The 22,197-nt window shown below is 54.0% G+C and overlaps 2 protein-coding genes across 3 annotated transcripts in view; one reads left to right on the top strand and one right to left on the bottom strand.

Moving 5' to 3' along the window:
* The window catches only part of LOC138746800 (1-phosphatidylinositol 4,5-bisphosphate phosphodiesterase delta-3-like), a 48,928-nt gene extending 42,312 nt beyond the window's left edge, over positions 1-6,616 (bottom strand). For both annotated transcript variants that reach the window (XM_069905259.1, XM_069905258.1), the window contains exon 1: positions 6,492-6,616. In XM_069905259.1, coding sequence (XP_069761360.1) covers positions 6,492-6,576 — 85 coding nt within the window. In that variant the 5' untranslated portion in view covers positions 6,577-6,616. The remainder of the gene's footprint in view (positions 1-6,491) is intronic.
* A 4,819-nt stretch (positions 6,617-11,435) lies between these two features.
* Positions 11,436-22,197, top strand: part of LOC138746687 (soluble guanylate cyclase 88E-like) — a 60,043-nt gene continuing 49,281 nt past the window's right edge. The window contains exons 1-6 of the mRNA XM_069904983.1: positions 11,436-12,164; positions 14,145-14,285; positions 17,436-17,575; positions 17,889-18,023; positions 20,764-20,887; positions 21,046-21,180. Of these exons, the coding sequence (XP_069761084.1) occupies positions 12,042-12,164; positions 14,145-14,285; positions 17,436-17,575; positions 17,889-18,023; positions 20,764-20,887; positions 21,046-21,180 (798 nt within the window). The 5' untranslated portion in view covers positions 11,436-12,041. The remainder of the gene's footprint in view (positions 12,165-14,144; positions 14,286-17,435; positions 17,576-17,888; positions 18,024-20,763; positions 20,888-21,045; positions 21,181-22,197) is intronic.

Consider the following 22,197-nt stretch of genomic DNA (forward strand, 5'->3'; position numbering starts at 1 on the left):
GAGGGTCGGAGTGGAGGGTCGGAGTGGAGGGTCGGAGTGGAGGGTCGGAGTGGAGGGTCGGAGTGGAGGGTCGGAGTGGAGGGTCGGAGTGGAGGGTCGGAGTGGAGGGTCGGAGTGGAGGGTCGGAGTGGAGGGTCGGAGTGGAGGGTCGGAGTGGAGGGTCGGAGTGGAGGGTCGGAGTGGAGGGTCGGAGTGGAGGGTCGGAGTGGAGGGTCGGAGTGGAGGGAAGTTTCTCTGACTGGAGGCTGGTGACCAGGTTGTTCGACAGGAAATCAGTGCTGCAGGCTGCGAACGGAAGGAAATGCAATTCAGGTTTTAAATTGGACAAAGGACGGAACCTAAATTCCTGGGAAAGCAAATGCTTTTCTGCAGAAACAACTTCTGGCATGGGAATCTTCTAAGTGAGAGTTAGTAAGTTTAGGACAACCGTGTTCCTCTTCAATGGGAGAATCTGGGGAGACAAATTACAGGTTAGGATCTCTCGGGATGACTCAGTGTGTTGGGTCATGCTAGTGAGGAAAGGAATGTGAAAATCACTCAGTTAAATGCACGGGTAAGGAGCTGAACAGGAGGGAGGGCTTCAGATATGTGGATGGTTGGGGTCTCCTCTAGGGCAGGAAGGCCTGAACAAGGAGGTTCCACCTCACTGGAGAGGCACAAATATCCTCTTGGTGAAGTTTGCGAATGCTACTCAAGAGGGTTTAAAGCAGAGTGTCAGGAGGTGGGAACCACAGCAGCAAATGGAGAGGTCAGACTTAGGTCAAGGGAGTGTGACAGGCAGGGCCAGGTTCGTGAGTGGGATTTCAATCTGATGGGTGAAGCAGAAGACGTTAGAGCCTGGTTTAGTTCTTGGAACTCCAATGTTGAGGCCATTACAGAGACTTTGTTTACAGAAGGGCAGAACTGACAGCTCTGTATTCCAGGGTTACGATGTTCCACATGAGATGGAGAGTGATGTGACTGAGTTGGGGCAGCACCTTGTGAGGACATCATGGGGGCTTGTTCACTGAGAAGTGTGGGGAGACCTCAGGGATGAGAACGGGGTCATCACACTGATGGAGCAAGTCTACGGACCACTCTAGCCAGTGGGAGAGAGAGAATCAGGTACAGAGTGCATGAAAAGATACAAAAGGAACAAGGCTGTTGCCCATTATTTCCCCAATATTAACCAGGACATCCTCAGTGCCACAGGCTTCAATGGGGTGGAATTTGTGGTGGGATAGTCCATGGAGGAAGGGGCCACACTGGACTTCGTCATGAAGAATGGTCCCAGCTACAGGACGGAGGTTCAGTAGGAGAACATGATCCACTCCCATCTGCCAGGCAACTGGCACTAAAATAGATGCTGTTCAGTCCTGTGCTCCCTCGTGTGCCTTGTCCTGTCCGCACCTGCTCTCCCGCATGGGCTGACGTGGATTTCCTACTCTATCTGTCTGCACCTCCCCCACAACTGGACATCCAACACCGCTTTCATTCCCTGCCCAACTTCTCTCAGCCCACCCCAACAGCACAAGCCAACCTCCCTGCACAGACATACACTGTCAAAGTCCAGTGGCAGCCCATCCCCCTCCCTCCCTCCATCCCCTCATCCCCCCTCCCTCCATCTCCCCTCATTCCCCCCTCCCTCCATCTCCCTCATTCCCCCCCTCCATCCCCCTTATCCCCCCCATCCACTCACCTCCCTCTCCTCCATCCCTCTCATTCCCCTCCCCTCCATCCCCCTTCCCTCCATCCCCCTCATTCCCCCTCCCCTCCGTCCCCCTTATCCCCCTCCACTCCGTTCCCCTCATTCCCCCTCCCCTCCGTCCCCCCTTATCCCCTCCCCTCCGTCCCCCTTATCCCCCTCCCCTCCATCCCCCTCATTCCCCCTCCCCTCTGTCTCCCTTATCCCCCTCCCCTCTATCCCCCTTATCCCCCTCCCCTCCATCCCCCATTCCCCCTCCCCCTCCATCCCCCTTATCCCCCCCATCCCACTCACCTCCCTCTCCTCCGTCCCCTCTCATCCCCTCCCCTTCATCCCCCTCATTCCCCCTCCCCTCCATCCCCCTTATCCCCCCTCCGTCCCACTCACCTCCCTCTCCTCCGTCCCTCTCATCCCCTTCCCTCCATCCCCCTTATCCCCCCCCTCCATCCCCCTTATCCCCCCCGTCCCACTCACCTCCCCTCTCCCTCCGTCCCTCTCATCCCCCTTCCCTCCATCCCCCTTATCCCCCTTCCCTCCATCCCCCTTATCCCCCCCCTCCATCCCCCTTATCCCCCCCGTCCAACTCACCTCCCTCTCCTCCGTCCCTCTCATCCCCCTTCCCTCCCCCTCATCCCCCCTCCCTCCATTCCCCTCATCTCCCTTCCCCCTCCGTCCCCCTCACCTCCCTCTCCTCCGTCCCTCTCATCCCCCTTCCCTCCCCCCTCATCCCCCCTCCCTCCATTCCCCTCATCTCCCTTCCCCTCCGTCCCCCTCATCCCCTTCCCTCCATCCCCCTCATACTCTGACATCCATCAGGGATGGTGTTCATACCCCAACGTACATCAGGGGACAATGTTCATACACCTACATACATCAGGGACAGTGTTCATACCCCGACATACTTCAGGGACAGTGTTCATACCACAACGTAAATCAGGGGACAATACTCATACACCTACGTACATCAGGGACAGTGTCCATACCCCGACGTACATCAGGGGAAGGCGTCCATACCCCGACATACATCAGGGGACAGTGTTCATACCCCTATGTACATCAGGGACAGTGTTCATACCCCAACGTACATCAGCGGATGGTGTTCATACCGCAATGTCTGTCGGCTTCCCCAAGCATATCCCCCCCCCCCCCCACACTATGGCCACAAAGCTCCTTCCTCAGATAGGTTTGTCCTACTGCGACAAGGAAAAGATGGTGGGAAAAGGGAACTGTGGCTGACAAAACAGGTGAGGAAACTGGTCAAGAGGAAGATGGAAGCCTACATTAGATATAGTAAGCAGGAAGGGCTCATGAGAAGTATATGGTAGCCAGGAAAGAGCTCAAGAAAGGATTTAGGAGAGCTCAGGGGCGAGAAGGCCTTGGCATGTGGATTAAGAACCCCAAGGCACTTTATGCGTATGTGAAGAACAGAAGGATGGAGAATGAAGGTGGGGCTGCTAAAGGATAAAACAGGCAACGTGCCTGGAGGTTCTGAATGAATACTTTGGTTCAGTATTCACAAAAGGATCTTGATCAGGGTGAGGTCGGAATAGAACAGGATTGTGTGCTGGTCAATGTGGAGGTTAAGGAAGAGGAAGTGTTGGATCCTCTTAAAAACATCGAGATTGATGAGTTCCCAGGGCCAGACGCAATATACCCTCAGCTGCTGTGGGAAGTGAGAGAAGAGGTAGCTGGGGCAGTGGCTATGATATTTGAGTCCTCTTTGGTCACAGACGAGTTGCTGGAGATTGGAGAATGGTAAATGTAGTCCCCTTGTTTAAAAAAGGTAATGGGGAGAATCCTGGGAATTCTAGATCAGTGAGTCTTACGTCAGTGCTGTGTAAACTAATGGAGAGGATTCTCAAGGACAGGATCTGTGAGCATTTGGAGAAGTCCAGTCTACCCAAGCATAGTCAGCATGGCTTTATGAAGGGAAGGTCGTGCCTCACGATTCTAATTGAGTTTTTGAGCAAGTAATGAAAGAAATTGATGAGGGTCAGGTGGTAGATATGGTTGACGTGGATTTTAGCAAAGCATTTGACAAGGTCCCATGAGAGACACATTAAGAATGTCAGGATCAGTGGAACTTTGGGTGTGTGGCTAAAAAATTGGCTTGAGGTAAGAAAGCAGAAATTAGTAGTGGAAGGAAAGTATCACAGCGTCACAGGGATCTGTTCTGGGACCCCTGCTCTTTGTGATTTTTATAATTGACCTGATGAAGTGGCGGAAGGATGGGCCAGTAAGTCTGCAGATGATACGAAGGTTGGAGCTGAGGTTGTTGAAGGTTTCAAGAGAATATAGACTGGATCCAGAAATGGGCATGAACAATGCCTCATGTTCTGTCTGGGCCCCCTCCAACCAATGGCATTAACGTTGTCCTCCATTTCCAAAAGCTCTTGCCCCCATCTCTGCTCTGCCCCTTCCCCCCCAGCTCTGCATTCCCAGAGCCACCTCCCTCTCCTGCCCTCTTATCCACCCTATAGCTCAGTGCTCCTCCCCTCTCCTTTCTTCGCCGTCCCTCAGCCTTTTAATTGAGGGGCCTTGCTCGTACCATAACCAAGGGCTCAGGCCTGAAACGATGGTGATCCATCTTTACCTCCTATGGACTCTGCGTGACCAGTACCCCCAGCATCTGTGTTTTTACCTAAACCTCTCCCCTCTAGTTCTCGAATAAAAAATTCTAACAGGATTTAACAAAGTAAACAATCCGCATTTTCTTTTGCTTTTTACTCAGTTAATTGAATTTTAAAGACATTAATTTTAGGAGTCAGTTCTTCCCAACTCAAGCATAACAGCTACCCAATGCACATCAGGAAAGAACCAGCTAAGTCTCAATCATCCCTCCTCCCTGAACTAGGCTCCACCTGCACTATGTTGGCTGGGAATTACAACAAAACAGAGCAAACCACCATCAAAATGTGATCATTGTTTCATGAGCCGCATCCCCTCCTCCCCCATGACCTCCCCCAACACATCTCCTCTGTATCCATGGCAGTCTTTGGAAGAGCAGGAGAGTTGCTTGTGATTTCTTGCCCAGGCTGTCATGCATCCCCCCCACTTCTGCTCGATGACAGCTTCAATGGTTGTAAATTATTCTGGGACACGGAACAGGCCCTTCAGCCCACAATGCTGTGCTGACATACAAGACCTGTGCCGACCTACAAGACCTGTGCCGACCTCTCCTCCTCTATTGGAGTGAGGAGACAGACTGCCCTGACACTTTGACGAGCAGCATCAATGTCTGCTCCAGGAACACTCTTCTCACAGTCCACCGCAAACTGGGGACAGATTCCAGACGACGTCCCAGGCTGCTTCCCTTCACTTCCCACGAACAATGCTGTATGTCGTGCTGGGTTTCTCCAGCACCTCAGCGTGTTGCACTCGACCCTAGGGTCTGCAGACTTCCCTTCAGGAGTGGAGGGGACTCCAACAGGACAAAGGGGAGTCCTGATCAATGCCAACCCTCCCTGCAGCCTCGCTCCATGGAAAATTCCAGTCTCTGCCAGAATGTGCAGTGTTACAGGCCATTTGGCCCATCAATCTGTGCTCATTTATATTCTCTTCCTCATCTCTCTGCATCTCACAGCACCATTCTGACCCCTGCCTTGTTCACCCCCCCCCTGCCCCCCCCCCCGATGGCTGTGCCATTTGGACCACTTGGTCACATTGATCAAACAAAGGAGCGAATTCTCACCTCCCTCACACCTCCTTCCAGAACATGCGGTGTTCCCTTATGAACGGTCAGCAGGTTCTCCCTGTCCCATCTGAGCTTCTGGTTCAAACTTGCACCTCCTCCCTGTTCTCGTGTTTCATCCATGAAGCCCAGTCATCAGAGAGGCTTTGATCGTGACCAAAATGCCAGCAACATGCGTGGTCATGGTCATGGACCTCCAGCAACACACGTGGGTCACGATCACAGACTGCCATCAACATGTATTCAGTCACAGACTGCCAGCAACACATGTGGGTCACAGTCACGGATAGCCAGCAACATGTGTGGTCACAGTCACAGACCGCTAGCAATGTATGTAGGTCACGGTCATGGTCTGCCAGCAACGCACGTAGGTCACGGTCATGAACTGCCAGCAACGCACGTAGGTGACAAACCACCAGCAATACACGTGGGTCACGGTCATTGACCACTAGCAACAGGTGTGAGTCACGGACCGCCAGCAACACGCATGGTCATGGTCACGGGACCACCAGCAACACCTGTGGGTCATGGACCGCCAGCCACATACGTGGGTCACTGACACAGACTGCCAGCCCACACGCGTGGGTTTCACGGGCCGCGGGGCCACACGCGTGGGTTCACGGGCCGCGGGCCACACGCGTGGGTTCACGGGCCGCGGGGCCACACGCGTGGGTTCACGGGCCGCGGGGCCACACGCGTGGGTTCACGGCCGCGGGGCCACACGCGTGGGTTCACGGGCCGCGGGGCCACACGCGTGGGTTCACGGGCCGCGGGGCCACACGCGTGGGTTCACGGGCCGCGGGGCCACACGCGTGGGTTCACGGGCCGCGGGGCCACACGCGTGGGTTCACGGGCCGCGGGGCCACACGCGTGGGTTCACGGGCCGCGGGGCCACACGCGTGGGTTCACGGGCCGCGGGGCCACACGCCGTCTCCTTCGTTGAGACCAGATCGGGATTTTGGCGGCAACGCCGTACGGCTCGAATGGGACGGGGGACGGGGGTCGGGCCCAGGCGCCGTTTCACCCCCCTCCCCGTCCCCCCCGTCCCCCCCGCACCCCGTCCCCCCCCGCACCCCGTCCCCCCTCTCCTCCCCCTGCCCCCCATCCGACCCTCACCGAGTCCCCAACAGACGGTCGGAGCCCCCGATCTGCGCTCGGCAACGCGGTGCCGGAGATCAGCGGCTTTCACTGCGGTTCCCATCGCGGCGCCGGGGCCGAGGCGGCCCCTCCCGGTCGTTCAAGTGGGGGGGGGGGGGGGCGGGGGAGTGTGAGGAGGGAAGGAGGGAGGGAGGGAAAGAATGTGAGGAGGGAGGGGATGAGGCGAGGGAGTGAGAGGAGGGAGGGAGGAGTGTGAGGAGGGAGGGGATGAGGGGAGGGAGTGAGAGGAGGGAGAGACTGAGAGGGAGTGTGAGGAGGGAGGGAGGGAGTGTGGGAGTGTGAGGAGGGAGGGAGTTGTGAGGAGGGAGGGAGGGAGTGTGAGGAGGGAGGGAGGGAGTGTGGAGGGAGGAAGGGAGTGTGAGGAGGGAGGGAGGGAAAGAATGTGAGGAGGGAGGGAGGGAAAGAATGTGAGGAGGGAGGAGGGAAAGAATGTGAGGAGGGAGGGGATGAGGCGAGGGAGTGAGAGGAGGGAGAGACTGAGAGGGAGTGTGAGGAGGGAGAGACTGAGAGGGAGTGTGAGGAGGGAGGGAGGGAGTGTGGGAGTGTGAGGAGGGAGGGAGTGTGAGGAGGGAGGGAGTGCTGAGGAGGGAGGGAGGGAGTGTGAGGAGGGAGTGTGAGGAGGGAGAAGGGATGTGTGAGGAGGGAGGGAGGGAAAGAATGTGAGGAGGGAGGGAGGGAAAGAATGTGAGGAGGGAGGAGGGAAAGAATGTGAGGAGGGAGGGGATGAGGCGAGGGAGTGAGAGGAGGGAGGGAGGGAGTGTGAGGAGGGAGGGGATGAGGGGAGGGAGTGAGAGGAGGGAGAGACTGAGAGGGAGTGTGAGAGGGAGAGACTGAGAGGGAGTGTGAGGAGGGAGGGAGGGAGTGTGGGAGTGTGAGGAGGGAGGGAGTGTGAGGAGGGAGGGAGGGAGTGTGAGGAGGGAGGGAGGGAGTGTGAGGAGGGAGGAAGGGAGTGTGAGGAGGGAGGGAGGGAAAGAATGTGAGGAGGGAGGGAGGAAAGAATGTGAGGAGGGAGGGAGGGAAGAATGTGAGGAGGGAGGGGATGAGGCGAGGGAGTGAGAGGAGGAGGGAGGGAGTGTGAGGAGGGAGGGGATGAGGGGAGGGAGTGAGAGGAGGGAGAGACTGAGAGGGAGTGTGAGGAGGGAGAGACTGAGAGGAGTGTGAGGAGGGAGGGAGGGAGTGTGGGAGTGTGAGGAGGGAGGGAGTGTGAGGAGGGAGGGAGTGTGAGGAGGGAGGGAGGGAGTGTGAGGAGGGAGGGAGGGAGTGTGAGGAGGGAGGAAGGGAGTGTGAGGAGGGAGGGGAGGAAAGAATGTGAGGAGGGAGGGAGGAAAGAATGTGAGGAGGGAGGGAGGGAAAGAATGTGAGGAGGGAGGGGATGAGGCGAGGGAGTGAGAGGAGGGAGGGAGGAGTGTGAGGAGGGAGGGGATGAGGGGAGGGAGTGAGAGGAGGAGAGACTGAGAGGGAGTGTGAGGAGGGAGAGACTGAGAGGGAGTGTGAGGAGGGAGGGAGGGAGTGTGGGAGTGTGAGGAGGGAGGGAGTGTGAGGAGGGAGGGAGGGGAGTGTGAGGAGGGAGGGAGGAGTGTGAGGAGGGAGGAAGGGAGTGTGAGGAGGGAGGGAGGGAAAGAATGTGAGGAGGGAGGGAGGGAAAGAATGTGAGGAGGGAGGGAGGGAAAGAATGTGAGGAGGGAGGGGATGAGGCGAGGGAGTGAGAGGAGGGAGGGAGGGAGTGTGAGGAGGGAGGGGATGAGGGGAGGGAGTGAGAGGAGGGAGAGACTGAGAGGGAGTGTGAGGAGGGAGAGACTGAGAGGGAGTGTGAGGAGGGAGGGAGGGAGTGTGGGAGTGTGAGGAGGGAGGGAGTGTGAGGAGGGAGGGAGTGTGAGGAGGGAGGGAGGAGTGTGAGGAGGGAGGGAGGGAGTGTGAGGAGGGAGGAAGGGAGTGTGAGGAGGGAGGGAGGAAAGAATGTGAGGAGGTGAGGGAGGGAAAGAATGTGAGGAGGGAGGGAGGGAAAGAATGTGAGGAGGGAGGGGATGAGGCGAGGGAGTGAGAGGAGGGAGAGACTGAAAGGGAGTGTGAGGAGGGAGAGACTGAGAGGGAGTGTGAGGAGGGAGGGAGGGAGTGTGGGAGTGTGAGGAGGGAGGGAGTGTGAGGAGGGAGGGAGGGAGTGTGAGGAGGAGGGAGGGAGTGTGAGGAGGGAGGGAGGAGTGTGAGGAGGGAGGAAGGGAGTGTGAGGAGGGAGGGAGGGAAAGAATGTGAGGAGGGAGGGAGGGAAAGAATGTGAGGAGGGAGGAGGGAAAGAATGTGAGGAGGGAGGGATGAGGGGAGGGAGTGAGAGGAGGGAGGGAGGGAGTGTGAGGAGGGAGGGGATGAGGGGAGGAGTGAGAGGAGGGAGAGACTGAGAGGGAGTGTGAGGAGGAGAGACTGAGAGGGAGTGTGAGGAGGGAGGGAGGAGTGTGGGAGTGTGAGAGGGAGGGAGTGTGAGGAGGAGGAGGGAGTGTGAGGAGGAGGGAGTAGTTGTGAGGAGGGAGGAAGGGAGTGTGAGGGAGGAGAGAGGGAGGGAGGAGTGTGAGAAGGGAGGGAGGGAGTGTGAGAGGAGGAGGGAGGGAGTGTGAGGAGGGAGGGAGGGAAAGTATGTGAGGAGGGAGGGGATGAGGGGAGGGAGTGAGAGGAGGGAGAGACTGAGAGGGAGTGTGAGGAGGGAGAGACTGAGAGGGAGTGTGAGGAGGGAGGGAGGGAGTGTGGGAGGAGGGAGGGTCTGTGAGGAGGGAGGGAGTGTGAGGAGGGAGGGAGGGAGTGTGAGGAGGGAGGGAGGGAGTGTGAGGAGGGAGGGAGGGAGTGTGAGGAGGGAGGGAGGTAGTGTGAGGAGGGAGGGAGGGTGAGGAGGGAGGGAAAGAATGTGTGGAGGGAGGGGATGAGGGGAGGGAGTGAGAGGAGGGAGAGACTGAGAGGGAGTGTGAGGAGGGAGAGACTGAGAGGGATTGTGAGGAGGGAGGGAGGGAGTGTGGGAGTTTGAGGAGGGAGGGAGTGTGAGGAGGGATAGAGGGAGTGTGAGGAGGGAAGGAGGGAGTGTGTGAGGAGGGAGGGAGGGAGTGTGAGGAGGAGGGAGGGAGTATGAGGAGGAGGGAGGGAGTGTGAGGAGGGAGGGAGGGAGTGTGAGGAGGGAGGGAGGAAAGTATGTGAGGAGGGAGGGGATGAGGGGAGGGAGTGAGAGGAGGGAGAGACTGAGAGGGAGTGTGAGGAGGGAGAGACTGAGAGGGAGTGTGAGGAGGGAGGGAGGGAGTGTGGGAGTGTGAGGAGGGAGGGAGTGTGAGGAGGGAGGGAGGGAGTGTGAGGAGGGAGGGAGGGTGTGTGGAGGTGAGGGAGGGAGTGTGAGGAGGGAGGGAGGGAGGAAAGAATTTGAGGAGGGAGGGGATGAGGGGAGGGAGTGAGAGGAGGGAGAGACTGAGAGGGAGTGTGAGGAGGGAGGGAGGGAGTGTGGGAGTGTGAGGAGGAGGGAGTGTGTGAGGAGGGAGGGAGTGTGAGGAGGGAGGGAGGGAGTGTGAGGAGGGAGGGAGGAAAGAATGTGAGGAGGGAGGGGATGAGGGGAGGGAGTGAGAGGATGGAGAGACTGAGAGGGAGTGTGAGGAGGGAGGGAGGGAGTGTGAGGAGGGAGGGAGGGAGTGTGAGGAGCGAGGGAGGGAGTGTGAGGAGGGAGGGAGGGAGTGTGAGGAGGGAGAGAGGGTGGGAGGGAGAGAGGGAGTGAGAGGGGGAGGAGGAGTGATGTGGGAGGGAGGGAGGGGAGGGAGAGAGGGAGTGAGAGGGGGAGGAGGGAGTGAGGTTGGAGGGAGGGATGTGTGAGGAGGGAGAGAGAGGGAGGGAGGGAGTGTGAGGAGCGAGGGAGGGAGTGTGAGGAGGGAGGGAGGGAGTGTGAGGAGGGAGGGAGGGAGTGTGAGGAGGGAGAGAGAGAGGGAGGGAGGGAGAGAGGGAGTGAGAGGGGAGGAGGGAGTGAGGTGGGAGGGAGGGAGTGTGAGGAGGGAGAGAGAGGGAGGGAGGGAGGGAGAGAGGGAGTGAGAGGGGGAGGAGAGAGTGAGGTGGGAGGGGGGAGTGTGAGGAGGGAGAGAGGGAGGGAGGGAGTGTGAGGAGGGAGAGAGAGGAAGGGAGGGAGGAGTGAGAGGGGGAGGAGGTTGGGAGGGAGAGGGGGTGGAGGAGGGAGGGAGTGTGGAGAAGAGTGGGAGGTGAGAGGGAGGGAGGGAGAGAGGGAGTGAGAGGGGGAGGGAGGAGTGAGGTGGGAGGGAGGGAGGGAGTGAGAGAGGGAGTGAGAGGGGGAGGAGGGAGTGAGGTGGGAGGGAGGGAGTGTGAGGAGGGAGAGAGAGGGAGGGAGGGAGTGTGAGGAGGGAGGGAGGGAGTGTGAGGAGCGAGGGAGGGAGTGTGAGGAGGGAGGGAGGAGTGTGAGGAGGGAGGGAGGGAGTGTGAGGAGGGAGAGAGGGAGGAGAGAGGGAGGGAGGGAGAGAGGGAGGGGGAGAGGGAGTGAGGTGGTGGGAGGGAGGGAGTGTGAGGAGGGAGAGAGAGGGAGGGAGAGAGGGAGTGAGAGGGGGAGGAGAGAGTGAGGTGGGAGGAGGGAGTGTGAGGAGGGAGAGTGAGGGAGGGAGGGAGTGTGAGGAGGGAGAGAGAGGGAGGGAGGGAGGGAGTGAGAGGGGAGGAGGTTGGGAGGGAGAGGGGGTGGAGGGAGGGAGGGAGAGGGGGTGGAGGGAGGGAGGGAGAGGGGGAGGAGGAGGGAGGGAGTGTGGAGAAGAGGGAGGGAGAGAGGGAGGGAGGTGGGAGGGAGTGAGACCCCACCATTGCTGTACCCCAGTGTTACACAGTGATAAACCTGTCTCCACCACTTTACCCCAGTGTTACACAGTGATAAACCTGTCTCCACCACTACTGTAACCCGGTGATACACAGACCTGTCTCCACCAGTACTGTACCTGGGTACCCCTGTGATACACAGGGACAGACTCGTCCCCACCAGTACTGTACCCTGGTACCCTGGTGATACACAGGGACAGACTCGTCCCCACCAGTACTGTACCCGGGTACCCCTGGTGATACACAGGGACAGACTCGTCCCCACCAGTACTGTACCCCGGTGTTACACAGTGACAGACCTGTCCCCACCAGTAATGACCCCCATTGGGAAGGGCTGGTGTACACAGTTATGTCAGAACCTCCAGGGACTGCAGAGGGATGCCACATGTCCCAAGCAGAGGCTGAGAGACCCCAGGCAGTGAGTGCAGTGAGCAGAGACTTGGGCCCTGACTTCACTGCTGGATATGTATACCCAAGATGGGGCAAGTGAATGAGGTCAAGGGTGCAGGGAAGGTGTTTCTGACATTGTTGACAATGAGGTGAGCATGTGCTGTTGAAGGCCACCTCTCCATGCCCAGGTTGTCTGTGCCAGCTGCCAGCAGAAGAGCCTCACATTAATAAGTTGGTGAACACACCGGCCAGACGCAGGAACACTGCAGCTCTGTGTACTGTCACCCCTCACTCATGATGTATGGGTTGCTGTGTGAGAGTCTGCATGACTTCATCAAGGAATCCTATGGGGACGATGTGTGGAAGCTGGTACGGGAGCGAGCTGACGTCAGACTTCACTCCTTTGTTACTCATGAGGTAAACAGCACCAATTCACACCTTTTATGTTTGATCTAGTCATCTGAGGTGGGAGAAAGTTTACCGCTTTTAGACTGCAATGTGGGAAAATCACAGAAAAATTAACATAATTACTGCCCGTGTGGTTGTTCACACTGGACCCCTTTGTGGACTGCAAGTCCCTGAGTGTGACAGTCCTGGGGGTTGGACAGGAAGTCGAGTGGATGACTGACAATTAATGTATCTGGTACGATTTACACTGCAGGCTTTCTCCAATAATTTGTAGGGATCCTGCAGGATCAATCGCGCAGCAGGAATTCCTGCACTTCCCTTTCTCGGCTGTGCGCGTAGCGGTAAAATTCCATGATTGTGCCCTTAATAGCTGCAGAATAGGAACCATAATTGTTCCAGCCACAAGGACATATGCCCTGAGATTCCACATTGACTATGATTGGAGATAATAAATTAACACCATGTGCTAACAGAAAAGGAAAACTGTATAAAATCAGTTGGGAATAGCAGGAGAAATTTCAGCCAATGTTTGCTTCCAGGAACAGAGAAGGTAATTCCTCTGGTGGCTGATTCAAATGCACCTCCTTTGTTTGGACGCTCGTGGTTAGCTGAGCTCCAGTTAGATTAGTCAAAGATCTTTTCACGAGGACAGTAGGCTATCAGCATAGATGCTGGATCAGTGTTACAAGAGAAGTATACGGACATATTCAGGCAAGAGTTGGGTAAAATGAAGGAATTCAAGGCAACTTTCCTTGTTGAGGTGAACGTGGTTCCTGTTTTCCATAAAGCCCGTAATGTACCAAATGATCTACGAACCACTGTTGAAAGGAATTGGACTGCATGCAACATGAAGGGGTGATTGTTCTGGTTGAATTCAGTGAATGGGCAACCCTACTAGCATGCATTCCTAAAGTGGATGGACAAGTTAGATCGTATGGTGATTACAAGGTAACCATCAACAAGAACATTCATTGTGGTATATAGAAATGAATAAATGTATTCCATTAGAAAAAATAACATATAGTTTAAGAAATAATATTGAAATATTCGAACAAATATGGGAGCCTTACATTAAATACAACAGCGAAAACCTACCGGGGACAATCATTACCTAAGTTAACGGAAGGAAAAGGAAATGAAAAGAATGGACTCAGTAGAATTTCTGGTGTATTTTTATTGAATGACAACATTGTCTGACTGGTTTAATGTATCCTAGATTGTATACCTTAAATGGACGGGAGGGGGGAGGTAGGGAGGGTGGGATGGGAGGAGGGGGGGGGAGAAAATGGCACTGTATATGTGTGAAAAGGAAAAAGTGTGTACCATGGTTAATGTGATTTATGGTGTGAAAAATAAAAAATTTAAAAAAAAACAAGAACATTCATTGTGATCGGTACCTGATTCCCACTCCAACAGAAGTGTGCAGCAAGTTGGTAGGAGAGAAGTTCTTGAAAATTGATCTCATGTGTGTCTATCAGACACATTATAACACGGGAGTACAATGCTAGTCTCTGTGTAATACCGGGGTACAGTATTGGTGAGAATGGATCTGTCCCTGTGTAACACCAGGGTACAATGCTGGTGGGGACAGGTCTGCCACTGTGTAACACCAGGGTACAGTGCTGGTGGGAATGGTTCTGACCCTGTGTAACTCTGGGGTACTGTACTGGTGGGGACGGGTCTGTCCCTGTGTAACACCAGGGTACAGTACTGGTGGGGACGGGTCAGTCACTGTGGTATGTGGTACCTGGTGGAACCCCAGACAGAGGACTGTCAACCGGTGTGGACCCAGACAGAGAGATGAAGTTGGTGGGGACCTAGGTTGTGGGGATCCAGATGGTGGATTCCCAGATGGAGGACTGCCAGATGGTGAAGTCCCTGATGGTGGGGACCCAGATGGTCTGGCCCCATATGGTAGGGACCCAGAGGAGGTCCCAGACAGCGGTGTCTTACCCCTACTCTAACCTCATTATGGTTGCCCTGCCTCAGGTCTACAGTGAGAGCGTCATCCCCCGCATTGCCATGGCAGCCAGTGGGGTCACCGGCACTCCCTACAGCGAGCTGATGAACTCCTGGGGCATCTATTTCCTGGGATTCGTGGGGAAATACGGATACGATAGGATCCTCAAGGTCAGTGCTGATTGGACAGGAGCTGAGGGGGAAGGGCTGCATATGATGGGGACCGGCCCATATTTTGGGACAAGGAGAGAGGGAGGTTGGTGAGGGAGACGGTCGTTCCTGTGGGCAAGGAGGAAGGGAGAGGGGTGTAGGAGAGGGACATTCCTGTGGACAGGGAGGGAGGTGGGTATGGGTGAAGCACATTCCTGTGTTAGGGAGGAAGAACCAATGCTACAGCACAGAAAACAGGCCTTTTGGCCCCTCTAGTCTGTGCTCACCACTATTCCACTAGTCCCAATAACCTGCTTCCATTCCATAACCCTGCAGAACTCTCCCATCCATGTATCCATCCAATTTACTTTTAAAACAAACCTATATTCACCAAGTCAGATGGCAGCTCATTTCACACTCCTATCACTTTCTGAGTGAAAAAGTTCCCCCTCATGTTCCCCCTAAACCTTTCGCCTTCAGTTTAAAACTATCACCTCTTGTATTTTTCTCCCCCAATCTCAGTGGAAAGAGCCTACTTGCATTTTCTCTGTCTATACCTCTCATAATTTTGTAAACCTCTATCAAATATCCCCGCATTCTTCTACGTTCCAAGGAATAAAGTCTTAACCTGTTTAATCTTTCCCTGTAATTCAATTCCTGAAGACCCAGAAACATCCTAGTAAATCTTCTCTTAACTCTTTCAATCTTACTGACATCCTTCCTGTAGTTAGGCAACCAGAATTGCACACAATACTCCAAATTTGGCCTCACCAATGTCTTATACAACGTCAATGTAACATCCTAACCCCGATACACAGTACTTTGATTTACAAAGGCCAAGATGCCAAAAGCTTTCTTTACAACCCTGTCCACCTGCGATGCCACTTTCATAGAACAATGTACCTGTATCCCCAAGTCTCCTTGCTCCTCCGCACTTCTCAGTGCCCGATCATTTACTGTACATTCTTCCATGGTTTGTCCTTCCAAAATGCATCACCTCACACTTGTCTGCATTAAACTCCATCATCCATTTACTAGCCTATTCTCCCAGTTGGTCCAGATCCCTCTGCAAGCTTTGAAAATCTTCTTCACTGTCCACAGCGCCTCCTATCTTTATGTCATCAGCAAACTTGCTGATCCAATTTACCACATTATCATCCAGATCACTGATATAGACGACAAACAACATTGGTCCCAACACAGATCCCTGAGGCACATCACTTGTCACAGGCCTTCAGTCTTAGAAGCAAGCATCCACTACCACTCTGTTTTCTCCCACACAGCCAATTTCAAATCCAGTTTACAACCTCTCCATGGATACTTAAGTGAACCAACTCCCATGTGGGACCTTGTTGAAGGCCTTACTAAAGTCCATGTAGACAACATCCACAGCTTTTCCTTCATCTACCTTCTTGGTAACTTCCTCAAAAAAGTCTACAAGATTAATTAAATACGACCTACGCACAAAGCCACGCTGACTGTCCTTAATCAGCCCATGGCTGTCCAAATACCTATATATCCTATCCCTCAGAACACCTTCCAATAATTTACCCACTACTGACATCAAGCTCACTGGTCTATAGTTACCTGGTTTACTTTTAGAGCCCCTTTAAACAACAGGACCACATGAGCTACCCTCCAATCCTCTGGCACCTCACCTGTGGCTAAGGACATTTTGAATATATCCATCAGGGCCCTGCAATTTTCACACTCGTCTCCCTCAAGAACATAGATCATTGACCTTGGGGTTCAAATCCACACATCCCTCAAGGTTGCCACACAGGTTGATTGGATAGTTAAGAAGACCCATGGGATGCTGGGATTCATTAATAGGGGATTGAATTCAGGAGTAGAGAGGTCATGTTACAAATCTCTGCTGAGACCACACTTAAAAGAGTATTGTGTTCAGTTCTGGTCACCTCATTCCAGCAAGGATGTGGCAGCAATGGAGAGGGGGCAGAGGAGATTGACCAGGATGTTGCCTGGATTGGGAAACAAGTCTCATAAAGTGAGGTTAGCAGAGCTGGGACTTTGCTCTTTGGAGTCTAGAAGGATGAGAGGAGACTTGGTAGAGGTCTACAAGATTATGAGAGGCATAGACAGGGTGAACAGCCAGTACCTGTTTCCCAGGGCAGGATCAGCAAACACCAGAGGACACCTGTACAAAGTGAAGGGAGGGAAGTTTAGGGGAGATGTCAGGGGTAAGTTTATTTTTACACAGAGTTGTGGGGCCCTGGAATGGTGGTCGAGGCTGGAACATTACAGGCATTTTAGAGATTCTTAGATAGATTCATGGATGGAAGAAAGATAGAGGGTTATGGGGTAGGGAGGGTTTTTTTTAAGGAATATATGGATCAGCACAACATTGAGGGCTGAAGGGCCTGAACTGCGCTGTAGTGTTCTGTGTTCTTTTTATACATAACCAATGTGTCGAGCCTCAGCCCTTTAAGGTGTGAGTAAAATGTAGACAGGTGTCTAAACTAAAAGGTAAGAGGGCAGGGATGGGGTGTGGGGGTGCATGGTCCCAAAGGCAGGAAGTAATGGGTGGAGAAGGGAGAGAGGGCACAGCAAACTGCGGGAGGAAGGATGGCTCTGGGAATAGGGATAGACGGCAATGCTGAGGACTGCTTTTAAATATGTAGTCATGAGAAGATGAGTGAACACAGAACAGAACACAGGAGGAGGCCCTTCGGCCCCAAGTGTCTGTGCTGAACGTGGTTCAAATGAAACCACGTCCTGACCCGAGACATCCCTCTATCCCCTTCCTGTCCAAGTGTGTCGAGAAACCTCTTGCCCGCCACAGTTGTCTCTCCCTCCGCCACTCCTGCGATTCTGGCACACCCCATCCCTGTGTGGACTCTGTACTCCCTGGGTGCACAGGGAAACTCTCCCTGGTTGCAGATGGCCCAGATGGAGATGTTGGAAAAACGAGAGGTGGAAAGTGAAGCATAGACCACTGACCATGAGGCCAGGACACGCAGGGCACAGCAGCGCTGGACTCTCTCAGCAGGCCAAGGGGCTTGGTCCTGGGCCAGTCGTCAGGCCCCAGAGCCAGGCTCCCTGTAGGACTGGCTGCCGAGGGGGACGAGGAAGGAGTCTGAGGGAAACCATGACTATTATGTTGTCTGTGTGTGAGTGGCTACCCCTCACACTGCTTCTTGTCCCCAACAGGTCCTGGGCAGGCATGTGCGTGACTTTGTGAATGGACTGGATAATCTGCATGAGTATCTGCGTTTCAGTTACCCCAAGGTACAGCCTCCCACCTTCTTCTGCCAGGAGGAGTCGGCTACGGGAGTTACCCTTCACTACAGGTATAGCAGGGAGGGTCCTGCGGTCAGGGGTGTGTCCTGGGGTTATGGGGAGGATCCCAGGGTCAGGGGGCAGGACCTGGGATCAGGATGCAGGTCCTGGGGTCAGGTGGAGGGCCCTGGGGTCAGGGGAGCGTCCTGGAGTCAGGGAGAGGGTGCTGTGGTCAGGGAGAAGGTCCTGGGGTCAGGAGGAGGGTCCCGGGGTCAGGAGGAGGGTCCTGGGGTGGCACAGGCTCATGGACTGAAATGGCTGTAACTGTGCTGTGTGTAAATTTAAGATTGAACCATTAACCCTGGTTCTGATGGTTGTGAACAGGAGTAAACGGAGGGGATACCTTCATTACGCCATGGGCCAGCTGCGGCAGATGGGCAAGCAGTTCTATGATACAGACATCCACGTCGAAGTGTTGTCAGAGCAGTCAGTGGGAGATTACTCACACGTGACCATGAGGTACGAGCAGCAGTTCCTGCAGCGACCCCGACCCCGACCTTTCCTGTGGTGACTCCGACCTTTCTCGCGGTGAATCTGTGGACTTTGTTGCCGAAGACATTTGTGGAGGCCAGGTCATTGGGTCTGTTTAAGACAGAGATTGACAGATTCTTGATTAGCTAAGGCATCAAAGGTTATGGGGAGAAGGCAGGGCAGTGGAGCTGAGTGGGGATATGGATCAGCTCATGATTAAGTGGTGGGGCAGACTCAATGGGCTGAATGGCCTATTTCTACTCCTATACCTGACATTCTTGTACATGCCAGGATGCAGGAGAGACAGAGGTGCCCTGCCTTGGTCACAGCCCACAAGTCCACAGGTGAAAGGTGGTCAAGGTGCTCCCTCCCCTCTTTGCTCAGCAGATGACCCCTGTGCTCCTCCTGATGAGAACTCCCCTCGGTCCCATCATCCTCTTCCCCACTCTCTCCTGCACCTCCCACCCCAGCCTGTTCATGCTCATCCACTGCCCTCAGCTACCATTGTGCACCCTGGTTCCTTGCAACCCCTCTCCTGCCTGCTCACATGCTGTCCCACTACCCTCACCCCATCCTGCCCCTTCCCCTCACTCCCTCCCCCTCATTAGAAATGGGAAAAAGGATTATGAAAGTAAATTGGCACAAAATATAAAAACAGAAAGCAAAAAATTTTATAAATATATAAAACGGAAGAGGGTGGCCAGAGTTAACATAGGACCCTTGGAGGATGAGAAAGGAAAACTGGTAGCAAAAAATGAGGAAATGGCCGAGGCATTGAACAAATATTTTGTGTCAGTCTTCATGGTGGAAGACACGTCCAGCATGCCCAAGTGCGGAGTTAAGGATGCAAATGTTGGGGAGGGCCTTGATAAAATAATTGTTACAAAGGAAGTAGAGATGGAGAAACTCATTGGACTAAAGTCAGACAAATCACCTGGTCCTGATGATATGTATCCAAGGGTTCTGAAGGAAATGGCAGAAGTTATAGTTGATGCATTGGTGGTCATAGACCAAAATTCCTTGGATTCTGGGCAGATCCCGGCAGACTGGAAGACAGCAAATGTCACGCCACTTTTTAAGAAGGGATGTAGGCAGAAGACTGGAAATTATCGGCCAATATGCTTGACGTCTGTAGTTGGAAAAATGCTTGAAGCTGTCATTAAAGATGAAATAGTGAAACTTTTGGAATGTAAGGGTTCAATCAGGCAGACGCAGCATGGTTTTAGAAAGGGAAGATCTTGTTTGACAAATTTGTTAGGATTCTTTGAGGATATAATGGGTGCGTTGGATAGAGAGGAACAGGTTGATGTTGTATATTTGGATTTCCAGAAAGCATTTGATAAGGTGCTGCACAATCAGAAAGTTACAGCAAAGTGGAGTTCGGGGAAGTCTATTGGCCTGGATTGAAAATTGGTTGTCTGACAGGAGGCAGAGAGTCGGGATAAATGGGAGTTTTTCAGGTTGGCAGAGAGTGGTAAGTGGGGTGCCGCAGGGGTCGGTGTTAGGCCCACAACTGTTCATCATTTACATTGATGACTTGGAGGAGGGGACAAAATGTGGTGTAGCCAAGTTTGCAGATGACACCAAATTGAGTGGAAGAGCAAATTGTAATGAGGATGTGGAGAGTCTGCAGAGGGATAGAGTTAAGCTGGATGAGCGGGCAAAGGTCTGGCAGATGGAGTACAATGTTAGTAAGTGTGAGGTTATCCACTTTGGCAAGAAAAATAAAAGAGCTGAATATTATTTAAAGGGTGAAAAACTACAGCATGCTGTTGTGCAGAGGGACTTGGGAGGGCTTGTGCATGAATCGCAAAAAGTTAGGTTGCAGGTTCAGCAGGTTATTAAGAAGGCAAATGGAATGTTGGCCTTCATCGCCAGAGGAATTGAATTCAGGAGTAGGGAGGTCATGTTGCAACTGTACAAGGTGAGACCGCACCTGGAGTACTGTGTCCAGTTCTGGTCTCCATATTTGAGGAAGGATATATTGGCTTTGGAGACGGTCCAGAGGAGGTTTACTAGGTTGATCCCTGGGATGAAGGGGTTGACTTACGATGAAAGATTAAATCGTCTAGAATTGTATTTGCTCGAGTTCAGAAGAATGAGAGGAGATCTTATAGAAACATATAGGACTATGAAGGATATGGATAGGATAGATGTAGGAAGTTTTTTTGAGCTGTTCAGGGAAACTCAAACCAGAGGACACAGTCTCAAGATTCGGGGGAGTAGATTTAGGACAGAGATGAGGAAAAATAGTTTTTCCCAGAGAGTAGTGAATGTTTGGAATTCTCTAACCAGGGAAGTGGTTGAGGCTGCTTCATGAAACATATTTAAAATTCGGTTAGAAAAATTTTTACATGATAGAGGAATTAGGGGATATGGGGAGAAGGCAGGTAGGTGGAGTTAGGTCATAAGTTAGATCAGCCATGATCGTATTGAATGGCGGAGCAGGCTTGATGGGCCATTTTTGGCCAACTCCTGTTCCTACGTCCTATGTTCCTATTGGCTCCCACACAACCCCTTCTATCCCCTACCACCCCTTCCTCCTCACCCCTTCCCCCACCCTCTCTCACCCTTCCCCTTCCTCTCATTCCCTCCCCCTCCTTCCCACCCTCGACCTCTCCCACCCCTCCCCCTCCTTCCCACCCTCGACCTCTCCCACCCATCCCCCTCCTTCCCACCCTTTCTCACACCCTTTCCCCTCACTAACGTTGTCTGTTCCTTGAGCCAGGTTGAACTTTGATAATTCTGCCTACCGCTACATTCAGAAGGAGGACACAGATGAGCAGGAAATGTTGCCATTCACCAGCGACTTCTTCTTTGAAGTTTTCCCATTCAACATTGTCTTCAGACAGGTACCTTCCTCTCTCCCTGCTGTGGCTTAGCCAGTCGACATCCCTCTGATTCCTGCTCTCCCCTCTCCTCCCTCTCCATTCCCCCTCTCCCTCCCACTATGCCAGAGTGAGACCGAAGGGAGGAAGTCTAGCCCCTCTTGTCCTGATCATTGAACCAGCAAAACCATGAAAACGATCAGCAACTTAGCAGCTTGCTCACTTTCTGGTGTCAGGATGTCATGGCATCACGGTGTCAGGGTGGGTTAACGTGTGTCACGGTGTCAGGGTGGGTTGACGTGTGTCACGAAGTCAGGGTGGGTTAACGTGTGTCACGGTGTCAGGGTGGGTTGACGTGTGTCACGAAGTCAGGGTGGGTTGACGTGTGTCACGGTGTCAGGGTGGGTTGACGTGTGTCACGAAGTCAGGGTGGGTTAACGTGTGTCACGATGTCAGGGTGGGTTGACGTGTGTCACGAAGTCAGGGTGGGTTAACGTGTGTCACGGTGTCAGGGTGGGTTGACGTGTGTCACGAAGTCAGGGTGGGTTAACGTGTGTCACGGTGTCAGGGTGGGTTGACGTGTGTCACGAAGTCAGGGTGGGTTGACGTGTGTCACGGTGTCAGGGTGGGTTGACGTGTGTCACGAAGTCAGGGTGGGTTAACGTGTGTCACGATGTCAGGGTGGGTTGACGTGTGTCACGAAGTCAGGGTGGGTTAACGTGTGTCACGGTGTCAGGGTGGGTTGACGTGTGTCACGAAGTCAGGGTGGGTTAACGTGTGTCACGGTGTCAGGGTGGGTTGACGTGTGTCACGAAGTCAGGGTGGGTTGACGTGTGTCACGGTGTCAGGGTGGGTTGACGTGTGTCACGAAGTCAGGGTGGGTTAACGTGTGTCACGATGTCAGGGTGGGTTGACGTGTGTCACGAAGTCAGGGTGGGTTAACGTGTGTCACGGTGTCAGGGTGGGTTGACGTGTGTCACGAAGTCAGGGTGGGTTGACGTGTGTCACGGTGTCAGGGTGGGTTGACGTGTGTCACGAAGTCAGGGTGGGTTAACGTGTGTCACGATGTCAGGGTGGGTTGAAGTGTGTCACGGTGTCAGGGTGGGTTGACGTGTGTCACGAAGTCAGGGTGGGTTAACGTGTGTCACGGTGTCAAGCTGGTTGACGTGTGTCACGGTGTCAAGCTGGTTGACGTGTGTCACGATGTCAGGGTGGGTTGACGTGTGTCACGAAGTCAGGGTGGGTTGACGTGTGTCACGGTGTCAGGGTGGGTTGACGTGTGCCAAGAAGTCAGGGTGGGTTAACGTGTGTCACGGTGTCAGGATGGGTTGACG

The sequence above is a fragment of the Narcine bancroftii genome, chromosome 12 (assembly GCF_036971445.1).
Source record: "Narcine bancroftii isolate sNarBan1 chromosome 12, sNarBan1.hap1, whole genome shotgun sequence".
Taxonomy (NCBI): domain Eukaryota; kingdom Metazoa; phylum Chordata; class Chondrichthyes; order Torpediniformes; family Narcinidae; genus Narcine; species Narcine bancroftii.